General features: G+C 37.8%; 1 protein-coding gene across 1 annotated transcript in view; it reads right to left on the bottom strand.

Annotated features, from left to right (window-relative positions):
• Positions 1-19,596, bottom strand: part of LOC131075870 (15-cis-zeta-carotene isomerase, chloroplastic) — a 99,710-nt gene extending 80,114 nt beyond the window's left edge. Inside the window, exon 1 of the mRNA XM_058012791.2 lies at positions 18,947-19,596. Within this exon, the coding sequence (XP_057868774.2) occupies positions 18,947-19,369 (423 nt within the window). The 5' untranslated portion in view covers positions 19,370-19,596. The remainder of the gene's footprint in view (positions 1-18,946) is intronic.
• Positions 19,597-19,796: the final 200 nt, after the last annotated feature.

The raw sequence follows: 19,796 nt of genomic DNA, 5'->3' as shown, positions 1-19,796 counted from the left end.
GTACCATGCAGCACACAATAAAGATGAAGCCATGTCTTTACTCTTAGCACCCCCTCGAACATGTGCTCTAATAACATATACAATTAGATAAAAGATGACCTTTGCAAAGGATAAAAGAAATCAATCTAAAAATTTGCATGCTTAAGAATATTGCCATTGGATTTACTCATATGGAAACTTGATACAACCAGATACAATCAAATGTCACTCAAATTCGCTTTCTCCCTCTCAAAGGAAAGCAAAGAAATGAATCAACACCCACTAACTATTTAATCATAGTCTAATCCTCAATCATAATCATAAATACATGACATTAAAAAAGTTGTATGACTGGACCATTCATACATATATTTGCCACAAGCATCTATGCTACAACTACTCACAATATTGGACTAGAAATGATTTGGACATACTCAAAGTGGATGGGTAACTATGTGTTGTGACCTTTTTTACACATCGCCCCATTGCAAATGGGGACCCTCTCTTTTCCTGCTTTCTAGGGTTTTTGTTAGTGTCCTATGGCCTTCCGCTTCAGTTTTGCCAAGCCTTGCCTAGTTTTGAGCAGCTCAGGTCCTAAGGATTGAAAGTTAGTTAAGTTAGTTTTTGCAAACCATGTGATTCCAGAGTATGAACACCGCCAAAGTGCTTAGAAAGGCCAAAGGACGAAGATCGCAATTGATTTGGACAAATTTGGACAACTTTCTATTTTTAGAAAGTTTGCTTTTTTGCTTTTCCCTATTTTTTAGGAAGTTTCGTTTTTGGTGTTTTTAGCCCGATCCTCGATATGGCTATTTCTAGAAATTTTTTCCTATTTTTTAGGGATGTCTGCTTTTTGCTTTTTCAAAATGGGAATCTAGGGTCTGCACTGATACCACCAACCTGCTTCGACCGGGACCCAAAATTTCCAAGTTTTGACCTAAAAAGCCAGCGCCCTACATTTTAGGGGTCATAATGCTTTAGATGATTTGCCTGAGTATGGATTTCAAATTTCAAGTTAATCTGGTTAAATTTGGTTAAATTGTGAAATTTTGAAATTTTCCAAAATTTTTTAAGTCTGGCTAATGGATGATGTTGAGTGTCATGGCAAGTGTTCAAAAAGTCCACCCAAGCATAGTCCACCACGTTGGAGAGATGATCAAGGTCCGCCATATTGGAGGTGCATCAAAAGTTTGCCATAGAGGGATGCTCAAAGTCCGCCATGATGAAGGAGGCCTTCTAAACTCCGCCATGGAATGAAGGGATGTTTGAAAAGTCCGCCCTCCTTGGTGACCTTCCTAAACTCCGCCCAAGGAAATGGATGCAAAGTTGAAGACCACCAAAAGTCTGCCCAAGGAAGACCTCACCAAAGTCCGCCTTGGAGAAACCTTCCTAAACTCCGCCCTCCTTAATAGACCTTCAAAAGTCCGCCCTAGGGGAACACTCTAAACTCCGCCATACATGATGAAGGAGATGCCTTCAAAAGTCCGCCCCTTGGTGATAGACCAAAAGTTTGCCCTCCTTGATGCCTTCAAACTCCGCCCTTGGTAGCCATGTTTCAAAACTCCGCCCTAGATAGTAAGTGCAAAAGTCTGCCCTATCATGGGGAATGTCCAAAGTCCGCCATGCCTAAAGAGGCCTTCAAAGTCTGCCATGGTGGAGAGGTGTCTAAAGTCCGCCATGTAGAGGGAGATCTAAAGTCCGCCATGTGTTGAGATCACTCCAAAGTCCACCCTAGGAGATGCACCAAAAGTCCGCCCAAGGTGCTAAGTATGATTGAAGGAGATGCCTTCAAACTCCACCCTATGTAGGAGCCTTCATAAAACTCCGCCCTAGAAAATGCATCAGAAGTCCGCCCAAGGTGCTAAAGACCCTCTAAACTCCTCCTTGAAGAGTAAACTCCAAAGTCCGCCATGTAAAGGTTGAGTTGAAAGTCTGCCATGTTGAGGTAGACCAAAGATCCACCCTATGTGTGATGCCTTGAAAGTCCGCCATAGAGGGAGCATGACAACTCCGCCCTATGATGGAAGGGCCTCCAAACTCCGCCATATGCCTTGAAGAGGAAAGAAGTCTGCCAAACATGAAGGAAGTCCGCCCATGAAGAGAGCTTCAAAACTCCGCCCTATGCCTTGGAGTCAAACAAAGTCAACAAGTTTGGAGTGATGTCATCAAAATCCATGAAACAATTCGAACTTAAAAGACCAAAATAGAAAGTTTTCAGAAAGGGAATATTGGAAGATTGCCAAAGATTTGGAACTTGTAGCCAAATTAGAAACTTTTGGAAGATATTTTTTTCAAACTTGGAGAGATGACAACACTTTCCTAAAGAGTGGAGTTAAAATTGGAAACATGAGTTGGACGATTTTGAGTGTTTCTAATTGAAGATTCAACTTTGTTTACAAATACTTCATTGTAACTTCATTTCTACACTAAGAAGTTCGAAGTTATTAAGGAGAGCATAGTAAAGTATTTTCAGATTGGAGTTCATCTGAAGAAATTTCGACATTGCTTACAGTTGGGCAAGCTTTTTTGGCAAAAGTTTCACAGATTTTCAAGAAAAGCCAACCAGTATAAGGAAGAATTGTTGAATCCTTCCCGAATTTTCTGAATATTTTTGAGAAATTTCCAGCCTTACTTCCATCTATTCGAAGGTGAAATTGGATCCATGATGCAGATTTATGTATTTTCTGAGATTTTTTCAGAATTATGAAAAATGATTTTTAGTGGATTTATTCGAATTTCTAGTGGAGGAAAATCATTTTTTTTAATTAAGTACAAGAAATTTTTTGAAGTTATAACACTTGGTGTTGATTTACGATCACAACCATCCTTGAGATTGAAGGGTTTACAGATGAAAACTCAGTTTTTATGGCTAAGTATAAGAATAAAATGGAATTTTCAAACACTTCGCCATTTTGCAGCCCCCTTTGTCAATTTACGAATTAATTTCTAACTTTAAGTTTCACTGTCTGTTTGCAGATCCTAGGCACAATGAAATTTCAAGTGGACAAAGAGGCTCCTCCAGAGTCAAGGATGACTTTGAAGTGGAAAAATGTTAGCGACACCAACCTCGGACACATCAATCTGAGGGAATTTAAGAAGCGGATGTTCGGTCTAGACAACCTTGTGCCTACCACAACCGCACAAAAGATGATGAAGAGTGGCATCGTGCATGCTGTTGGCTTCCTCCCCACCATGCAATGCAATGAATTAGTAGTTGAATGCGCTAAACATTACAACCCCACCAGTAAAGACATTGTTGCACCTGATGGAAGGGTGTTGGGGAACATAAATGATGAGGCCATCAGAGAGGCCTTCCAGATCCCAGAGTACCACAACACGGTGTATGTGAAAAAGGACGAAGCTGATAGCATGTATCAGGACCACTTAGAGGAGTATGATGCCATAGTCAACCATTCCTAGCTGGACAAGCCAAGGAAGGGCGCCACCAAACTTCAAAGGAAGAGCCTGGTAAGAGCATATTTCAAGGAAGACATTGGAGACATGATCGTCTTGCTCAACAGAATAATGGGAAATCCTCAAGGTGCTCCATTCGAGCCCTGGATGTATTATTTCATTAATGAAATAATGAATGGAGTAAAGATGATCAACTGGGCCCGGATGATTAGCGACAACCTAGATAGCCAGTTGAGGAACCTAGAAGCGAATAGGACCTTTTTCATGAGTTTGTACCTATTTTATTCTTTGGCCAGAATCTACAGATACAGAGGCCTCACTTGTAGAGGAGAAGTAGGGAACAAAGAGAACCAGTTCCAGTCTATGATTGCTATCCCCAGCTCCACAAGGAAGAAAAGTTCCATTTTAAAAGAGTAAATGATACCTTCCTCATGCACATCACGCGGACGTTACAAGGTGGACTGCACCAAAGGCTCTCTCAAGAGTCTATGGACTTCATCAGTCGATTCGGATATTGGTATATCCAATATCCAAAGTTCACTTACCTTAGAATTCAAGGATTCTCTGAGCCTCCCTACAAGCTTCCATCTTACCCTACCAACCGAGTTGTGTTGCTCGAGGTTGTGAGGCAATTGGAGGGGTATATGGCGATTCAGATGGATAAACAAAAGAAGGTAGGAACTTCCTCTCTTACAATTGGTAATGGGTGGGAGACATTTCCATCGTCACAAGCTGATGCGACTGTTGAAAAGGAGCTGGCCTGGTATATCTTTTATCAGTACAAGGCAAGAAGGAATTTCGATCCATTCCACAGAATAAAGAAAGTCGAAGGAATGACATTTGAGCACAGGCCTGATCTAGAAGATTATTGGGCTAACGCAGCTGATAGTTTCGAGATCAGGAAGAGATTTTGGTCAAGAGTTCCTTTGAGCATGGTAAGAACAACAGAGGTATTCAGAGTTGTTGACCAAGTAGAGGATAGCCTTGAGCTTCAGCAGTCGGACTTCGAAAAAATGAAGAATGAACCACTAGTTTTGATAGATTGGGCAAAGGGAGAAAAGTCAGATCTAGCCGACCTCATGAGGACGATGGTTGAGTATTCTAGGTGGTGGACATCTGAAAGGACAAGGCAATTAAAGTCCAAAGGTGTGACCTTGACCTACGAATTGATGGGAGTGGATGACTCTTTGTCCTCCAAACCTTGTATCTCTGCAGGTAATGCCCAGAATCCAGAAAGTGTTGGGTCTCGAAAGAGGAAGGAGTTAGTTGGAAGCTCCATAAAGGTCACAGGAAAGAAGATTGTAGGGGAAAGAAGGGAGTTCAGCGAAGGCCAGTCCATCCTAAGTGTCGCTTCTATCGTGCCTGATCAGAATGCAGTTGAGGAACAAGAGATGAACATATGCATAGTTAATGATGAAGTAAGAGTGCCTTCTCCTTCGGTTGGGGAAATAATGAAGGAAGTTGTCCAAAGTCCGGACCGAGAGCAAACTAAGATGCCTACATCTCCCATAGTCTTCTTAGATGGCATAGTTGCAAACCCAGGAGGGACAGATGATGGATTTGACCAGACTACTATAGAGCAATCAACTATCCCGGATTGGCTAAGGGAAAGAATAAAGGCTAAGGTACCCAAGGAGGCCTGTTCCGAAGAAATCACGGCAGCATTTCTGGAGAAGGTAAATGAGCCAGTTATAGCTAAACCACCCAAGCCCACCAAAAAGTTTTCTCTGATTCAGAGAGATAGTGCAGGATTCAAGACAGTCCAGATAGCGATGCCTAAAGAAGGAAAAACTAGGGACAATGTCGCCGCAGATGATTACAAGATCACCACCATAGAGCTGGGTAAGCCCAACCAAGACCAAGAGGTCCAGTATTTTGATGACTCTTGTAACGCTCTAAAGACAAGTTTAGCTCAAGAGAAAGAAAAGAGAAAGAAGGTTGAAGAAGAAAACCAGCAGTGGAGAAAGTATGTTCTCCATCTTACCAGACCACTTAACCATGAGATCCCGGTTACCCCTCCACAACCTCTTCAGCAGGAATCAATGAAGGATTATGAGGATATAAAGGGCTCGTTCACACAAGCCAAGGAGTGGATTTCAGACGCTTAAGCTCGTGCTAATATACTGGTAGAAAATTTAGTGTCAGCACATGAGTCAACCTCTTCGCTGATCAATTGTATCCAGGATCTAGCTACCAATTGGGAGGATGTGGAGGAAATTCAAGATGAAATACTTCCGCATCTAAAGGTTATCCGAGGCTTGTCGAAAAGAAGCCTAGTGGATGCAGGTATCATACAGGCCGGAGGTAGGTACGACTTCAGCGCATGGTATTATACCTTGGTCACCCGGATTGAAGTTTTGAAGAAATCCAAGACCAAGTGCTTTGAGACAGAGGAAAGTGTCAAGGAGATCCTGAGCAAGGTATTTCATGTAGCATCTAAGATCTGGAAGAGAGAAAGTATAAGGGAGAAGCATTTACAGGCAGAAAACCTGAGAGCCAGGATTCGGTCAAGCTTCTTCAAGGATTCAGGGATGATTGACAAAGGCGATCTCTCGAAGATTGCAAACTTTCTCTTCATCGATGAAAATTTTCTTGCCCAAGCGGTTGAGTGGGAAAGCATCCTCGCCACATGTACCGATGAGGTGGACATCATCGACTTCCAAATTAGCAGTTTGCCAAGTGTCACCATGGAGGAGGTCAAGCTTATTGTGTCCAGGTACATCGAATCTGTGAAGGAGGAAAGTGGACGCTCACCTCAATGAGATTAGCAGTTGTGCCACATGTCACTTTCTTATTCATGCATGTTGATAGTGTTATGGGAAACCCTAATTAGGGTTTATAACTTTCAATCTAGGCCCTTGATCATTGTTTGATCTCAGTCGTTCATTTATTTCTGAAAAACTATATAAGGTTACCTCCTCTCATTTGGAGAGTGTGAGGTTTTTGATGTATTGTTGCGTAAGGTCATTTCCAGATAATATATTGCACGTGTGCTTTCTCTTAAGGCTTTGTAATCCCTATTGTTTGAATGATTTGGATGGATTCAATTTCCTCAACACTTAGTTAAAATTAATTTAGATTGCTTTCATTGTTGTTAATTTGAATGAAGGATTTGATAAGTGTCAATTGATGGTGTATCTCCGCTCATACTTTTGGTAAATGCATGATTTCCATTTTATCGTGCAAAGTTAGTCTGAGCCCATCCTCCGTGCATCCCAATATCTTAATCATAAGCACAATCCATTGAAGATTGCATCGGCTTTGTGTAGTTGTCCCTAGTGTGGCGAAGCAAGGTTTGGTTTCCCAAGAGCACCCAATTGATACCGTCTCCAGAATTCGTAGGATTAGATTAGCCTTCTCAAACCCTATCTCTTTTCTCCTTTTTTTGAAAGTCTAAATCCCAAAAAATCCCAAAAAAAGAAGAGCCTAAAATTGCTAAGTCCATCTAAGTCCAGCATTTCAAAAGATATTTGTCAAACGTAAGTCCCCCTTGAGATTTTCAGCATACACTATCCAAGAAGCTATTTCACTAAAGTCGCTTGTTCGCACATATAGACCTTGGAATCAGTAGTGATTTTTCAGGAGAGGAAAGAATACCTTCGGGTATCCTATTCTAATGGTTGGTAGATGATAAAACAAACACCAACACTATATTGTCTTGTCGCAACTAGCTAGGGTCCTCTTTATACTTTAGAATGCTTATATACCATACAAAGCAATATCTCCATTCTCATACTCATCATTGATTTAACAAAATGGTTGATCATTCAAGATCCTCATTAGACCCCAAAAATATTGACTAACACTACCATAACATAATTTTGCTAATGTATACTTTACCTATATGTATTGCAGTTTTACTATTGTTATTATTAAACTTCTTTAGTGCTTGGTATTGAATTTTAAAAAGTTAGGGTCTTCCTACCTTAACACTTCTCTTGCATTACGGATTGTACCATTCAACTACTTTGGGTCATCTATGGATGCATATAATTTCTAATTTTATTTTCTTTATTTATTTCTAAGACAATGTTTGCAAAATTCTTAACCAATTTTGTGGATATTCGAAAAGCTTCTAAGCTCTAAGTATTTAATGTCTAAATAATCATCCACCTACCTACCCCAAATTATCTCTTCAAAATCTTTTGGGGAAATAAATTTCTTTAGGTAAACCAAAGAGGACACTGCAAACAACATATCATTACATAATAGGGATCAACCCATCTATGATTTTCCACCTCAGCCATGTGGCAAAATGGAGATGCAAGTATTTCTAAGGTTCCATAAATACAAAATCTCGATGGTGAGAATCCTCTCCACTAGGGGCTTTCCAAGGCACATAATCCTTAAAATATAGTTCCAAAGTATGTTATACTACTAACTCTTCAAAAGAGATTCACCCCAATAGCTTTATTCATTAACCTAATATTTTGTGGTTTTAGATTTACCCATTATTTTAAGAAAGTAAATCTTTTGAAGCAATGAGACGTTCCTTTTTTCATCTATCCCAACCTAGAAAGAAATCCTTAAAATGCTTGAATAGGGCAAATGTTTTACCTAGGCCTTTGAAAAAGTACATTGTATCTAACTTGTCGATTTGGGTACCAGTTTGAGTACAGGTTTGAAATCATCAATACAACATTTTTCCCCATTTCAATACAGCTGGGTACAGCCATACAATATATATAGAATCAAAAACACAATGGATAGTGATAAAGATATTTGTTATATCAATATCAAATGGAAAATCAATGCAAAGTATAGTCAATAATCTTCATATTGTTCGTCATTGAGAGCATTAATGTCATCATTTGGTTCATTTGAACCACTAGTAACACTATCATTCCCACTAGCTATGTCATGTGTTTTAGGATTAGGTGTTGTAACAACTTGCCAAGTCCTAGGAAGAATTGTAACTATTTCATATTGCATGAATGATAAGTCATAATGTTGGCCCTTCCTCAAATAGGGCAGCCCACATGGGGGAATCTTCAGATTTGTGTATGGCATACTCTAACACTTGTCTAAGTAGTTATGATGGATGTAAAAGAACATGTAAGAAAGGGCTTACAAAATAGACCTGAAAGAACATCTTCAACTGTCTATTTTGAATAGTACATAAGAGCATCTTGGAAGAGAAGTTGTACTTCCAAGTTGGAGTGCCTAGTTTCACTAGTAAACTAGTTGAACAAGACATTACACGGTTTACAGGGAAAGGCCAAAATTATGGAAGTGCTTGATTTGTTATTAGGTTAGTCAAACTAGTCTCTACCTCATAAATAGAGCCTAATATTCTTGTTGCTGTAATTAAGATATTTTCTTAAGACAACTAACATAGAATTGAAGTGCTTGTCAAAGTGCTGGAAATTAAAAAAACTATATAAAAATGAACGATTAAGTAAATAAATAACATAAATGCATCACACAAGCATGAAGTACACAAACTGTAACCTAATCAAACCCACTAGAGGTCAATAGTCTAGCAATCGGGGGCATGTCTCTTTATATCAACTTAAATCAGCATGATTACAAGCTAAATTCTTCTTTGGAGCCACCAAGATCACTACAGGATAACAGAAAGCACCTCTACAATGATTCTTATGCTTGCTATGCTCTGCAACTGATTCAAATAATACCATAACTCTTCTATACTCAATTGCAACTGCTACTGCAGCTCTAGATGTCTCGGCAAGATTCCTCACACGTATCTATGCTTATATTGTGTTATAAAGCTGGCAAAAGGCTCCAAACACATAAGCGTCCTTGCTGGGTAATTTGTCCCTGAAGTCTGTCATATGGGGCGAATCTGGCAGGGTCTGAATTCCCATCTTTGGTATATGCTAATTTTTGCAAGAGGCAGTTTCTGAATCTACCTGTTTTGGATTTTCTGCAGTGGCAAATTAGGCAACTGCCAAATTCATCTCTGATTACTGATTTCCGGAATTAAAGGTGGCAAGGTGGCCTGAGGACCTGGACCATCTTCAAGGCATTCATCATATTGTCATCCATCTTTGTTATTTGTCTGCTGCATTTCCTGTTCTTTATACTTGGTCTTGCTGCTTAGACTTTATCCATCAAAGGAAGGAGTGTTTCTTTGGTCTTTCAACCATACCAACGCAATTAAACTGATCAGTTCTTCTCAAATTTCTGATATCTAGGTGCAGAATCTCTATTCAGCTCTTTGTCCTTGTCTATTTTCATCTCTGTTTTACTTGGATCTATATTGGTAATCTTCCAGCCCAGATTCAGCACTGTGAATTCCATCATCCTCTCAGTTTCCTCCTTCAAAGACTTAATTCATTATTCCATCTTCCTTGAGATTCTCCTCTCCATGACTTGCTTGTTGTGTCTTGTACCAAAGGTTCATATCATCTGACCCTTTTAGAAATGGTCTTTCATCCCTTCCCTTTAGCTCTTCTTGTGAGTGTGTAACAAACAAAGCCTTTGAGAATTTATACGATATTATTACTTTTCTGGAGCAAAGACGTGTTTTTTTCTCTGATATCCCCATCTATTTAGGGGATAATTTCTTTGAATATGATATTGTCTGTTACTTTCACAACTTTTTTCTCCATTTTTATTTTGAACCAAGTGCCTTTGATAAGGATTGCTGATTTGATCAAATAGTCCCTCTCTATGTTTCTTATTTTGGGAAGCCAAAACAATTGAAGGGTAGGCATTCATAGTCCAGTTCCAAGGTGTACCAGTTCTAGGGTGTAACAGTTCTGGGGTGTAGTTTCCCAAAGAAGTCCTTAATCTAACTAGCTAGTATAGATAGCTTAAATACATCCATCTAAAGAAAGACAAGAGATATCTGGATCTATTTTATTAGCGTAAGAGTTATTTTGATTTAGAATTATTTTATTTACTAGAAACACATAATTTTTTACTTTTATTCTGTGCTCCACGGAGGCGCATCCCTTGCCTTGATACCACCATACCCATCCCAAAAACATTTTGAGGACTCAACGACGTCCACGAAACACCCCCTTCATGTAATTTAAGAAAAAAACTTACAACCTTTCACTACTCGTTTGGTTTATAACATGTCCACTAGGATTTACAAAAAAAATTATGAAAATGGTGTTCACCATGAAGGTCTGTGTGGTTTTGAACGTGTTAATTCGGGTTTGGTGGTGGCGGCTCCACCCCTCAACCCCACCCTATATCGCAACAAGGAAAGCCCCAAGGGTGCTACCCTCAGACCCCGTGAGGGGCATTGCCCCTTGACCCCACTAGGCATGTTGCCCCTTGACCCCATTGGGGGCATTGCCCCCAAACCCCCATCAAACTATAAGTCTAACCAAGTATTAGACCAATGATTAATCATGATCACAAAAACTGCAAAATACATATCCCCTATTACAAATTTCTCCATCTTCACAGTCGAAGTCACAATCAAGGATTATCATGTTTCATACAGTGGACAACTTGTTTAGCATACAAGGATTGCCATAGAAAAAGGTGGCATGCTATATTCAATGTTCATTATAATGTTGAATAAAAGTTAAGGCCAAATTGGAACACAACCAATTATCATTTTACTTAACCATTCCTCTTTGCTAATGAGTTTGAGAACAAAACACACAATCTTGATTTCTTGAAGGCTTTAAATTCTTAGAAAAAATAAAATATGAACTCATGCTCATATGTATATATAAAGATCATAATTCCTATTCAAGTACTCATGCTCACAAAGGTTCTATAATGTCTATGATGAATGGTTTATCAATGTTATCATATGAATATTTGAAATTTCCTTATTTTTTAATAGCTGTCCCCTAACGTCCCCTAAAAATGACCAAAAAGTACCCCTATACTGGAAACACGTCTCACAATCCCCTAACATCCTCATCTCAGAAACTTGGTGGAGCATAATTTTTATTTAATAATTATATTATTTTCTTTATTTTTACTTGAAAAGCTATTTTACTTTAGCAAGAAAATTTTAATTTTAGTTTTGAAAAAGACACCTTTTGTTTTTGCCACTATAGAATGCCTCTTGACATAATTAAAAATGATTTCAAAAGATATAAGAAAACATAGATATTTGCACAAGTGACAAGTCATTTGGAGAATTGTACTTGAAATGTTGATTATTCTTTCCTATTTTTTCAATAAGAGAATTACTACCAATACTCCAATGTGAACCTCATATTCTAACTCAAACCAAAGACCACATACAATCTTATTTAGGTTCTTATTCGGTTAAACAAAAATTGCATCTGAACCTAATGAATCCACTTGACTTGGTACTTGTTATGCCTCATATACACACCCCATCTTTTTGCTTAGGCAAGGGACCCCCTCTTTTTGCATTTATCATTTCGTCATTTTCGTCTTTTCCATCATTTCTATTTGTTGTGTTGAATTATTGATCACTTTGGATTTTAAATTCCATCTTTTGTTTTTGTTTTGAACTTCTTTTCTAAGTCATTTCATTGTCCTTCTCGAGCCCTTTTGCAACTTAGGATTGGTTGCAAGTTCCTAAAGAAACCCAACACCCAAAGTATTCTCAAAAAATCAAACTTTTGGACAAACTCGGAACTCTAGAACTTACATCTATGTTCACAGTTCGTTACACACACCACTTCCCACTTTAGTTTTTTTTATGTTGTGTGCTTCCCTTTGTTGGACCCCAAATCCATGGTCAAAGTTGGAACCTTGGAGCTTAGTTCCAAGGCTTAGTTGCCTTCTACAACCCAAAGCCTACTAGACCTAAGTTATTAATGGCAAAGCATGCAAGGTAGTTGGGATCCATATATTCATTTTTCATCCATTTTTTTCCTAATTTCCACATTCAATAACCTTGATTTTCATCCCTGGTGCTCCAAAATCTTTTGATCTCTATTTTCAAAGTGAATTGAAGTGCATTGTTTAAGATTTCCCAAAGGATCTTGTACTCAAAGTTGCTTAGGATTTGTGGAACTCATCTTTGCTTGCACTCTCCCATCTAGTTGATTGATTATCAAGCAAGTTCGAAATATCTTGTCTTGTTCTTTTCATTTATTTAGTAATTCTTCATGTTTTCATCTTCAAAATTACTAGTTCGTTATTTCTCGAGTCTATATATTTTAGGGTTTTATCTCATCATTTCAGTTTATAGTTTAGATAGTGATTGTGTGTTGTTTGAGCTTTTGATTTAGGACTCTTTAGTATTGAACCTTTCCCACTGCAAATTTCATGGTTTTAAAATAATGTTTGGAATCTTTGGATTGAGTAACTTTGATGAGTTTCAAACCCGTGGCCTTCGATTCTAGGTTTCGTTTCCCTCTCAACCCCCACTAACAAACCCATTTCAAAAAAATTCCAAGTGGTCCGTAGAATTGAATCTTAGACCCTAGTAGGAACTTGGCACCTATTTCTTAGTTCCATGTCTCTTTCACTTTCTAACCTTCACAATGCAAGCCAGGCTTTATTAAGAATTCCAAGTGTCAATATACCCAATGTAAACTTGGACCTCAAGTTCCTAATTCAAGTTTTTGTTTGCTCCTTGCAATCCATGAACTACTAATTGCTTTTTGCGGTTTAGACTTCAATTCTCCATGAGAAACTAGAACTTAGTTCCAACTTACCATTCCTTTCCTATCTTCATCCTCTACTCTATCAACACACATCCCTTCAAAACTTGGACTCCCATCCAAACTTGGAACCTGTTGTGACGTTTTCACACATCGCTCCATTGCAAATGGGGACCCCTACTTTTTTGTGCTTTCTGGAGTAGTTGTCTTAGTTCAATCATCTAGCTTAGTAGTAGTTTTGGAGCTTTTAGCCTCTTACTTGAGAGAGGATGCAATGCAATTTCCAGGTCGTGTCTAGGCATGAATTCCATGATGAAGGTTCAAGGTAATTGATAATCCTAAAGCAAATCTGAATTTCGATAGATAATCATAGCTGATAAGTGAGAGAGATATGAAAAAGTGAATATTGGACCCAAGGATAAAAACTCCATATGAAGGAGTTCGCCTCTCCATCCTTCCATCCATCCACTTCCCTCCATCCCATATCCTCCATTTCATATCCACATCCTTCACCTTCCCTAGCCGTGGCATCCTCCATGCCTCTCTCTATCCTCCCTTCCGTCCATCCACCTCCATCTCTCCTTCATCTTTTATCCCTTCCACCCAACCTCCCTCCCATCCTCCTTTCCATCCTTCTTCATCCTCATGCCCTTCATCACCCTCCAAAACCCAATATCCTTCACTTCACCTTCTCTCCATTTCAACTTTCGTCCCTTATGCCTTCACCACATGTTGCATATCTATCTACCTACCTTCCATCCTCCATCTACCTTTCAACTTCCTTCTTACCTTCACCTACCTTCACCTCCTCCTTACCTTCCACATTCTTCATCACCTCCATCCTTTGTATTCCTTATACCTCCCTTTCTACCTCACCTTCCTAACATTCCATCCCTACACCCACCCTTCCTTTCATCTCTACCCACCTACCTTCCTATCCTCCATCTACCTTTCCACCTCCATCCTATAGCCTACACCTCCCTTCCTATCAAGAAGTTCCACATCAGCATGTCCACATGCAATGCACCTAACTCATCATATGGAGGCACAAACTTTGAGCTACCTACCCCCATTTTCTATTGGTTCACATTCAATATTGAACCTAAATTTAATTTTCTCATTGGCCAAAGGGAGTTGTTTTAATAAACCCTAATTAGGGTTTCCATTATGTAATCTCGATCATTGATTGTATATTGATCCGAGCCATTCAGTGTGAAGAGCTATCTATAAAAGGCTTTTCTCTCTCATTTGTAAAGGTTAGTAGTTTAGAAATAGTTAATGGATAATAACAGGTTACTGTTAGAAGAATTGAAGAATTAGATAGATTAGAAGTTAAAAGTAGAATAGAGTAGGAGAAGACGAAATTGTTGCAAGGCTTGTAAATGGATATACTCTTTTCATTGAAGATATGGTGAAATGTGTTGTTTCAACAAGTTACATGGTTTCTACTTCTCATTTTCTTTCATGTTGATTGAATGAATGAAAGGAATTGTGAATGATTAATAGTGAAATTCATTTATCCATACCACTAGCGATTTACTGATTGTAAGTTTGCCTTGTGTGGTCAACTGGAATTCTAAATAAGCTTAACTTCAATTGCTATTCACACTTTGATATGCATTGCTTTGATGATATCTTTGTTGTTGATAGTGATTTGAACATCACGCGCCTACCTTAGGAGATCGCACTAGCTTTGTGGAGTTGTTCATTGATGGTGAAGCGAAGCTTTGTTAAATTTCACCTAATCGTTCATTGTCTCTTGCATTCCTAGGAGTAGTGTAGGCTTCTTAAACTCTATTCTTTTGCCATTTTATTTTCCAAGCAAGTAGTTAGAATCTAAGTTCCAGCAACATCTAAAACATTCGAGCATTCAAGTATTCAACGTAAGTCCCCTTGGATTACCAGCAATCACATCAACCAATTGAGCTATCTACACGTCAAGACCTAACTATAGAAGCCTTGGAGTCATCTTGGTTGATCATTCAATTTAGCATCTAGGAAGATTTTCATCAAGAGAGGATAGAATACTTTTGGTATTTTATTCTGTGTTAGAGGTGCATAAAAACACATCAACAGAACCTAGTTCCAAGTCCTCCATCTCTCCCGCCTTCTAATACACACTAGTCTCCAAAGTTGAACTTAGATAAAGACCTATAGGCTCCAAACTCCTATGTGCCTTTCAATTCCTACAACTCACAATGGATCACTAGACTCATTACTTTGCAAACATCAAATAGGAACCAAGGTTTTATATCCCTATTTCCATCCAATACTCACAACTCAATTCTGATTTAGCAAACTTCAAACCAAGGTTCCATGTGCTAGTTCCAACCAAACCTCTAGACCCATTAAGGATTAAAAAAGGAAATTTTATAATGACAATTATGAGTTCTTCTGATAATTAAAACACCATCCTAAAGGTTCTTAGAGTCTGGTTTCCTATATTTATACCTGATTTTCTAAACCATGAAACTAAAGAATGGACACGCTAAGTAATCATGATGGGTCATGTATGTTTAACATAGAATCTTGCTAAGTTGCAAGAGGGCTGACAAGGCTGATAGAATCCTTAACATTGGCTTTGTGGAAGACATGGGAAACATCCTCGAAAAAAGTTGACAATATCTTGTCAGAGATGATGAGATCAGGCCTTGTACAAGTGAGAGGAGCATTTACTTTTTATGCTCTTGCAAAGCAAAAGCAAAGGTTATACCAGACGACATTCACTACTACAGTGGTAGGCAACATGGTATTGCTCTACAAAGACAAAAGATGATGCTTGCTAAATTCATGCCTAGTAAAGTTTGTATGTTGCATGTAATGGATAGAAATCAAAATTTACATGAACTTCATTAGCACGATATATATTCAAGGCCCACCTAAAAATATTTCAAATTAAAAGGATATAATATTTTTTGAATATTTGAAGAATAGGTGTCCAAGCTGGTAGTGTTTTCTATATGGGCCGCAAAAAAGGGAAATTGAAAAATTACAAACGACGTAATTTAACTGGAGTTTTGGACAATAGTTATAGGGGATTTTATTTTCAAAATCGAAAAGAACATACAAACTAGAGGTTTGATTTTAATCTTAGAAATATTAATTTATAACATACATTTTAAATATAAACAATATGGGATAAATATAGATGGAAAATCAATGCATGCAAATCTAGGCCATACACTGTGGGATTAATCCTAGCCATTGGTTCATTACTAATAGTTTATGCCTTCACCTATAAAAGGCAATCCATTGTACTTTGTTGCAGGGGTGGAGAAATTGTTGGTTTTCATAGAACTACAGCAAAAACGTTTTTCAGAAGTTCTCATGATTTCTCTTTCCTTAGTAAAATTTATGTGGTAAATATGCATGCATGTGTTTTAATCTGAGTATTCCAATTTGATGCAGGTGCATCCAGGGGGTCAAGCAATCCTGCACACACAAAAATATTTCATTTCTATGCATTGTTGGAATTTTGGTTTTAGGTGGATTTTTGTGTTTAAATGAGGCCAAGTAATTTTATTCATATTTTGGCATGGCTTGTAATAGACCTTAGGATATATTTTTATGTAATTTGGTGGCATTTAAAATTGTCAAAATTTAAAATTTGTCAAATTGGGTGTTGGAACTTGTGGACCCCACATACGCCCAAATAGGAGTCAAAATGATGTTCAAATTCAAATTCTTGGGAATTAAATGTTATGACAAGAGCATATCTTCCATGCTGGGCATACCATAAGGGAGAATCTGGGTTTTTCCATGTTTAGAGTCAACTGGGTGCGCTAGTGGTCTTACATGGACACCTATCTTTAGTCGGTTGCAAGAGTGGTCTAAGAGCATCTAATGGGAAGATTCGAAATTAAAATTAAAATGAAATTTTTGGTGGGAAGAGAAAGTGGGCGTACTCTTTCTGGGATTCTAAGTTTAGCAAAAAACAAAATTGCATTTGGTGAAAAAGTGGAAAAATAGTGGAGTTTCATTTTGGGGGTATTAGCACAGTTTGAGGTGAAGAGAAGAGTGCTTGGTAAGAAGGCTTTTGGAAGCCTTGTTGCTGCTGTTATGCATCATTTTGCAGGTCAATGCACAGCCACATATCAGATTGGAGTGTTGTAATGAGAAGCCAATCGGCTTGGCCTGATGTTATGTAAAATTGTTTCAAATTTCAATGAGAATTTCTCTAGTTTTCTTGCATAAAATTATTCATCTTATTTGCTGTCACAAATCAGATTTCTTTGAGTATTTGAAGTGTATGATCGAGTGGTATTTGGAGGGAGTCTGTCCTCCTACATCACAATTCATACATAGTGAAATTCTTGTTAGAGATGTGCCAAAATTGGGTGCTTTAATGAGTGTTTTTTGCAATTTTAAGTGATTTAAATTCCTCAAGAGATTGCACTAACTTTGTGGCTCTGTGATTAAATCTTGTTTTTTTCAAAATCTAATTTATTTTCAAATTAATTTGCTTATACATGTTACCATTTGAGCATAATTTCAAAGTTAAGATTCTCTTTCTTCCCTTTTCTTTCAATTTTTTTTTACGACCATTGAGAATTAGGAAATAGCAGCAAAATATAAAAGATACGTTGTCTTAGGGTGTTCCTAGCATTCACATTTTATCGAATTCAAGATCAAGGAAACTAAATTTCAGGATTGAAAACATTATTAATTTGCTTTATCATCAAGACCTAACCCTTATTGTGCCGATCCCATAATGCAATTATGTAAGCCCTTTGTAAAACTAGCAAAACAACAAACAATTGAGTAAACCGATAAGTCATAACCTGACAATCAAAACCTTGGGGCAGCCATCTTCTATTTAGGGATTTGATTTCATTTCAAGAAAGATGTGAATTTGTTTGAATTTGCATCTGTATTGTGAGTGTGTCAGAACACAAATCAATAATACTCTCCACAAGGAAAGAATCGCTAGGGCTCCCAACAGTTGCAGCCTACGAAATGTTAATTCTGCTTCTCCATCAGTTGTCAATGAAATATAAGTTTGCATAAGGTTACCGTTAAATGAATTCAATTGGTTCATGCTGAATAACTTTAGCCCAATTCAATAAGCACTTCATTATAGACTTGAATATAAATTGCTTTGATTTAAGCCTGTCTGATACAGGCCATCTATCTCTGCATTAAATTATGGTAAATTTTATTGCATAGATCATGACATGGCAACCTACTCCAATAGTCCTTAATTAGTTCAAGCAATTTAGGAACAAGGACAAATACACAAATTTTAGTTAGCATCAGACCAGCTTCAATTAAACCCTAAAACTCCCAATACATTCACCTAAAAATTATCAAAAAAAACTCACAAGCTCATGCAATCTTATTAATGTAGATCTGTCGGTACTTTAGGAGTAGAAAGAAGTTTCTAAAAAGAATTATTAAATAGAATTTCGTTAAGGTATATGCTAACATAATTGAAGAAAACAAGCACTTAATCAGCTCAAACCAATCTTGCAAATGGCCTTTTAAGCAGCCAAAATTTATGCTGAATTTTAAACCACGAGGTAAAATGCCAAAATGGGGACCATATTTGATATAATCCCAAAGACGATGACCGTTCGTAGGCTCTTCCACCCACTTTGGTTGCACAATCTGCTAAGTTTCTGCTCAAATTATGTTAAAAAAAATAAAAAATTGCCCGCAGGCGAACTAAATTTATAAGAGTACGTCATCTGGTACATATAATTTACCCGTGCAGACTAAACTGGCTAGATTCTAAGGTATTCCAGTCGTCAATTTTTTTAATTCCAATTTGGAAAACATATACACTTTTATTGAAGGTGTTATACGAGCAGCTATTTCGACAAACAGTAGCACAAAATAACATAACATAAAAACGTTTCCATCATAAAATATACAGAGAGGTGGAGTGTAATACAGTACATAATGAAAACTGAGTATTATTACGAATAAAAAGAAAAAAAAAATTCCAGATGTTTTTCATTTTCAATCCCAAGCACTGTAAAAACCTCATGTACAGTATAACCAAGAAAAACTTAGGGTCGACAAAATCTGACCTCGGAGCTGGAAGAAAGCGATGAAACGGCATCAACAAAATCGTCACCATAGCCGGTGGAGGGATTAATCCAGGCGACATACAGAACTCCAAGAACCACGCCAAGAATTAAACTAAAATATATCCAAGACGAAACCTTTTGCCTGCTAATTTCAAAGAAAGCGGCGTCTTCTCCCACGATATCATCCGTTAGCCCTGGTGAACTGCTCGCGTTATTAGTCTTCAGGGATTCGAACCCTGGTTGTCCTTTCTCTGGACTTAATTGGGCTCTGCACAGCAGTCTGTAGAAGCTCGGCTTTTGAGTTCCACAGAATTTGAGGCCTTGTGCTTTGGGAACTCCACGGATAATGAGGCGACCTGGATAAATTGGTGTGTGCTTAACGCAGGATATGTTACATGGAGCTCTTAACAATATAGCTGCCATTGCTGCTCACTTCAGTCGACTGAAATTGCTGGCACTACATATACTCGTCTTCAGCCTTTAAAATAGTTTCATTTAATGCTCAGGATCGATGGTAACATGAGCAAAAGAATCAGATTGAGCAGATATGCTCTTAAGACAATTTTGTTTCTGCTGAAGTATTTTTTGATTTGGAAATTCAATTATTTATGCTCGAGCGCCTGCACCATTCAAAGAGTGTAGTGGGTTTAGAGATAGAGACCGGCAAAAGCATTAAAGTATTTTTAAATGATATTTGTGATCGTTAAATATTTGATAATATTTTTAAATGTTGTTTATAGTGATATGTGACTTTCATGAGATTTTTGACAAGTGTATAAGAAGTAATTTGGAAGGTATTAAACAAGAGATGCAAAGCATCATGTTTCTATTAATAGTTTAGAATAGATAA

The sequence above is a fragment of the Cryptomeria japonica genome, chromosome 10 (assembly GCF_030272615.1).
Source record: "Cryptomeria japonica chromosome 10, Sugi_1.0, whole genome shotgun sequence".
In the NCBI taxonomy this organism is placed as follows: Eukaryota; Viridiplantae; Streptophyta; class Pinopsida; order Cupressales; family Cupressaceae; genus Cryptomeria; species Cryptomeria japonica.
This window is presented reverse-complemented; position numbering and strand designations above follow the sequence as displayed.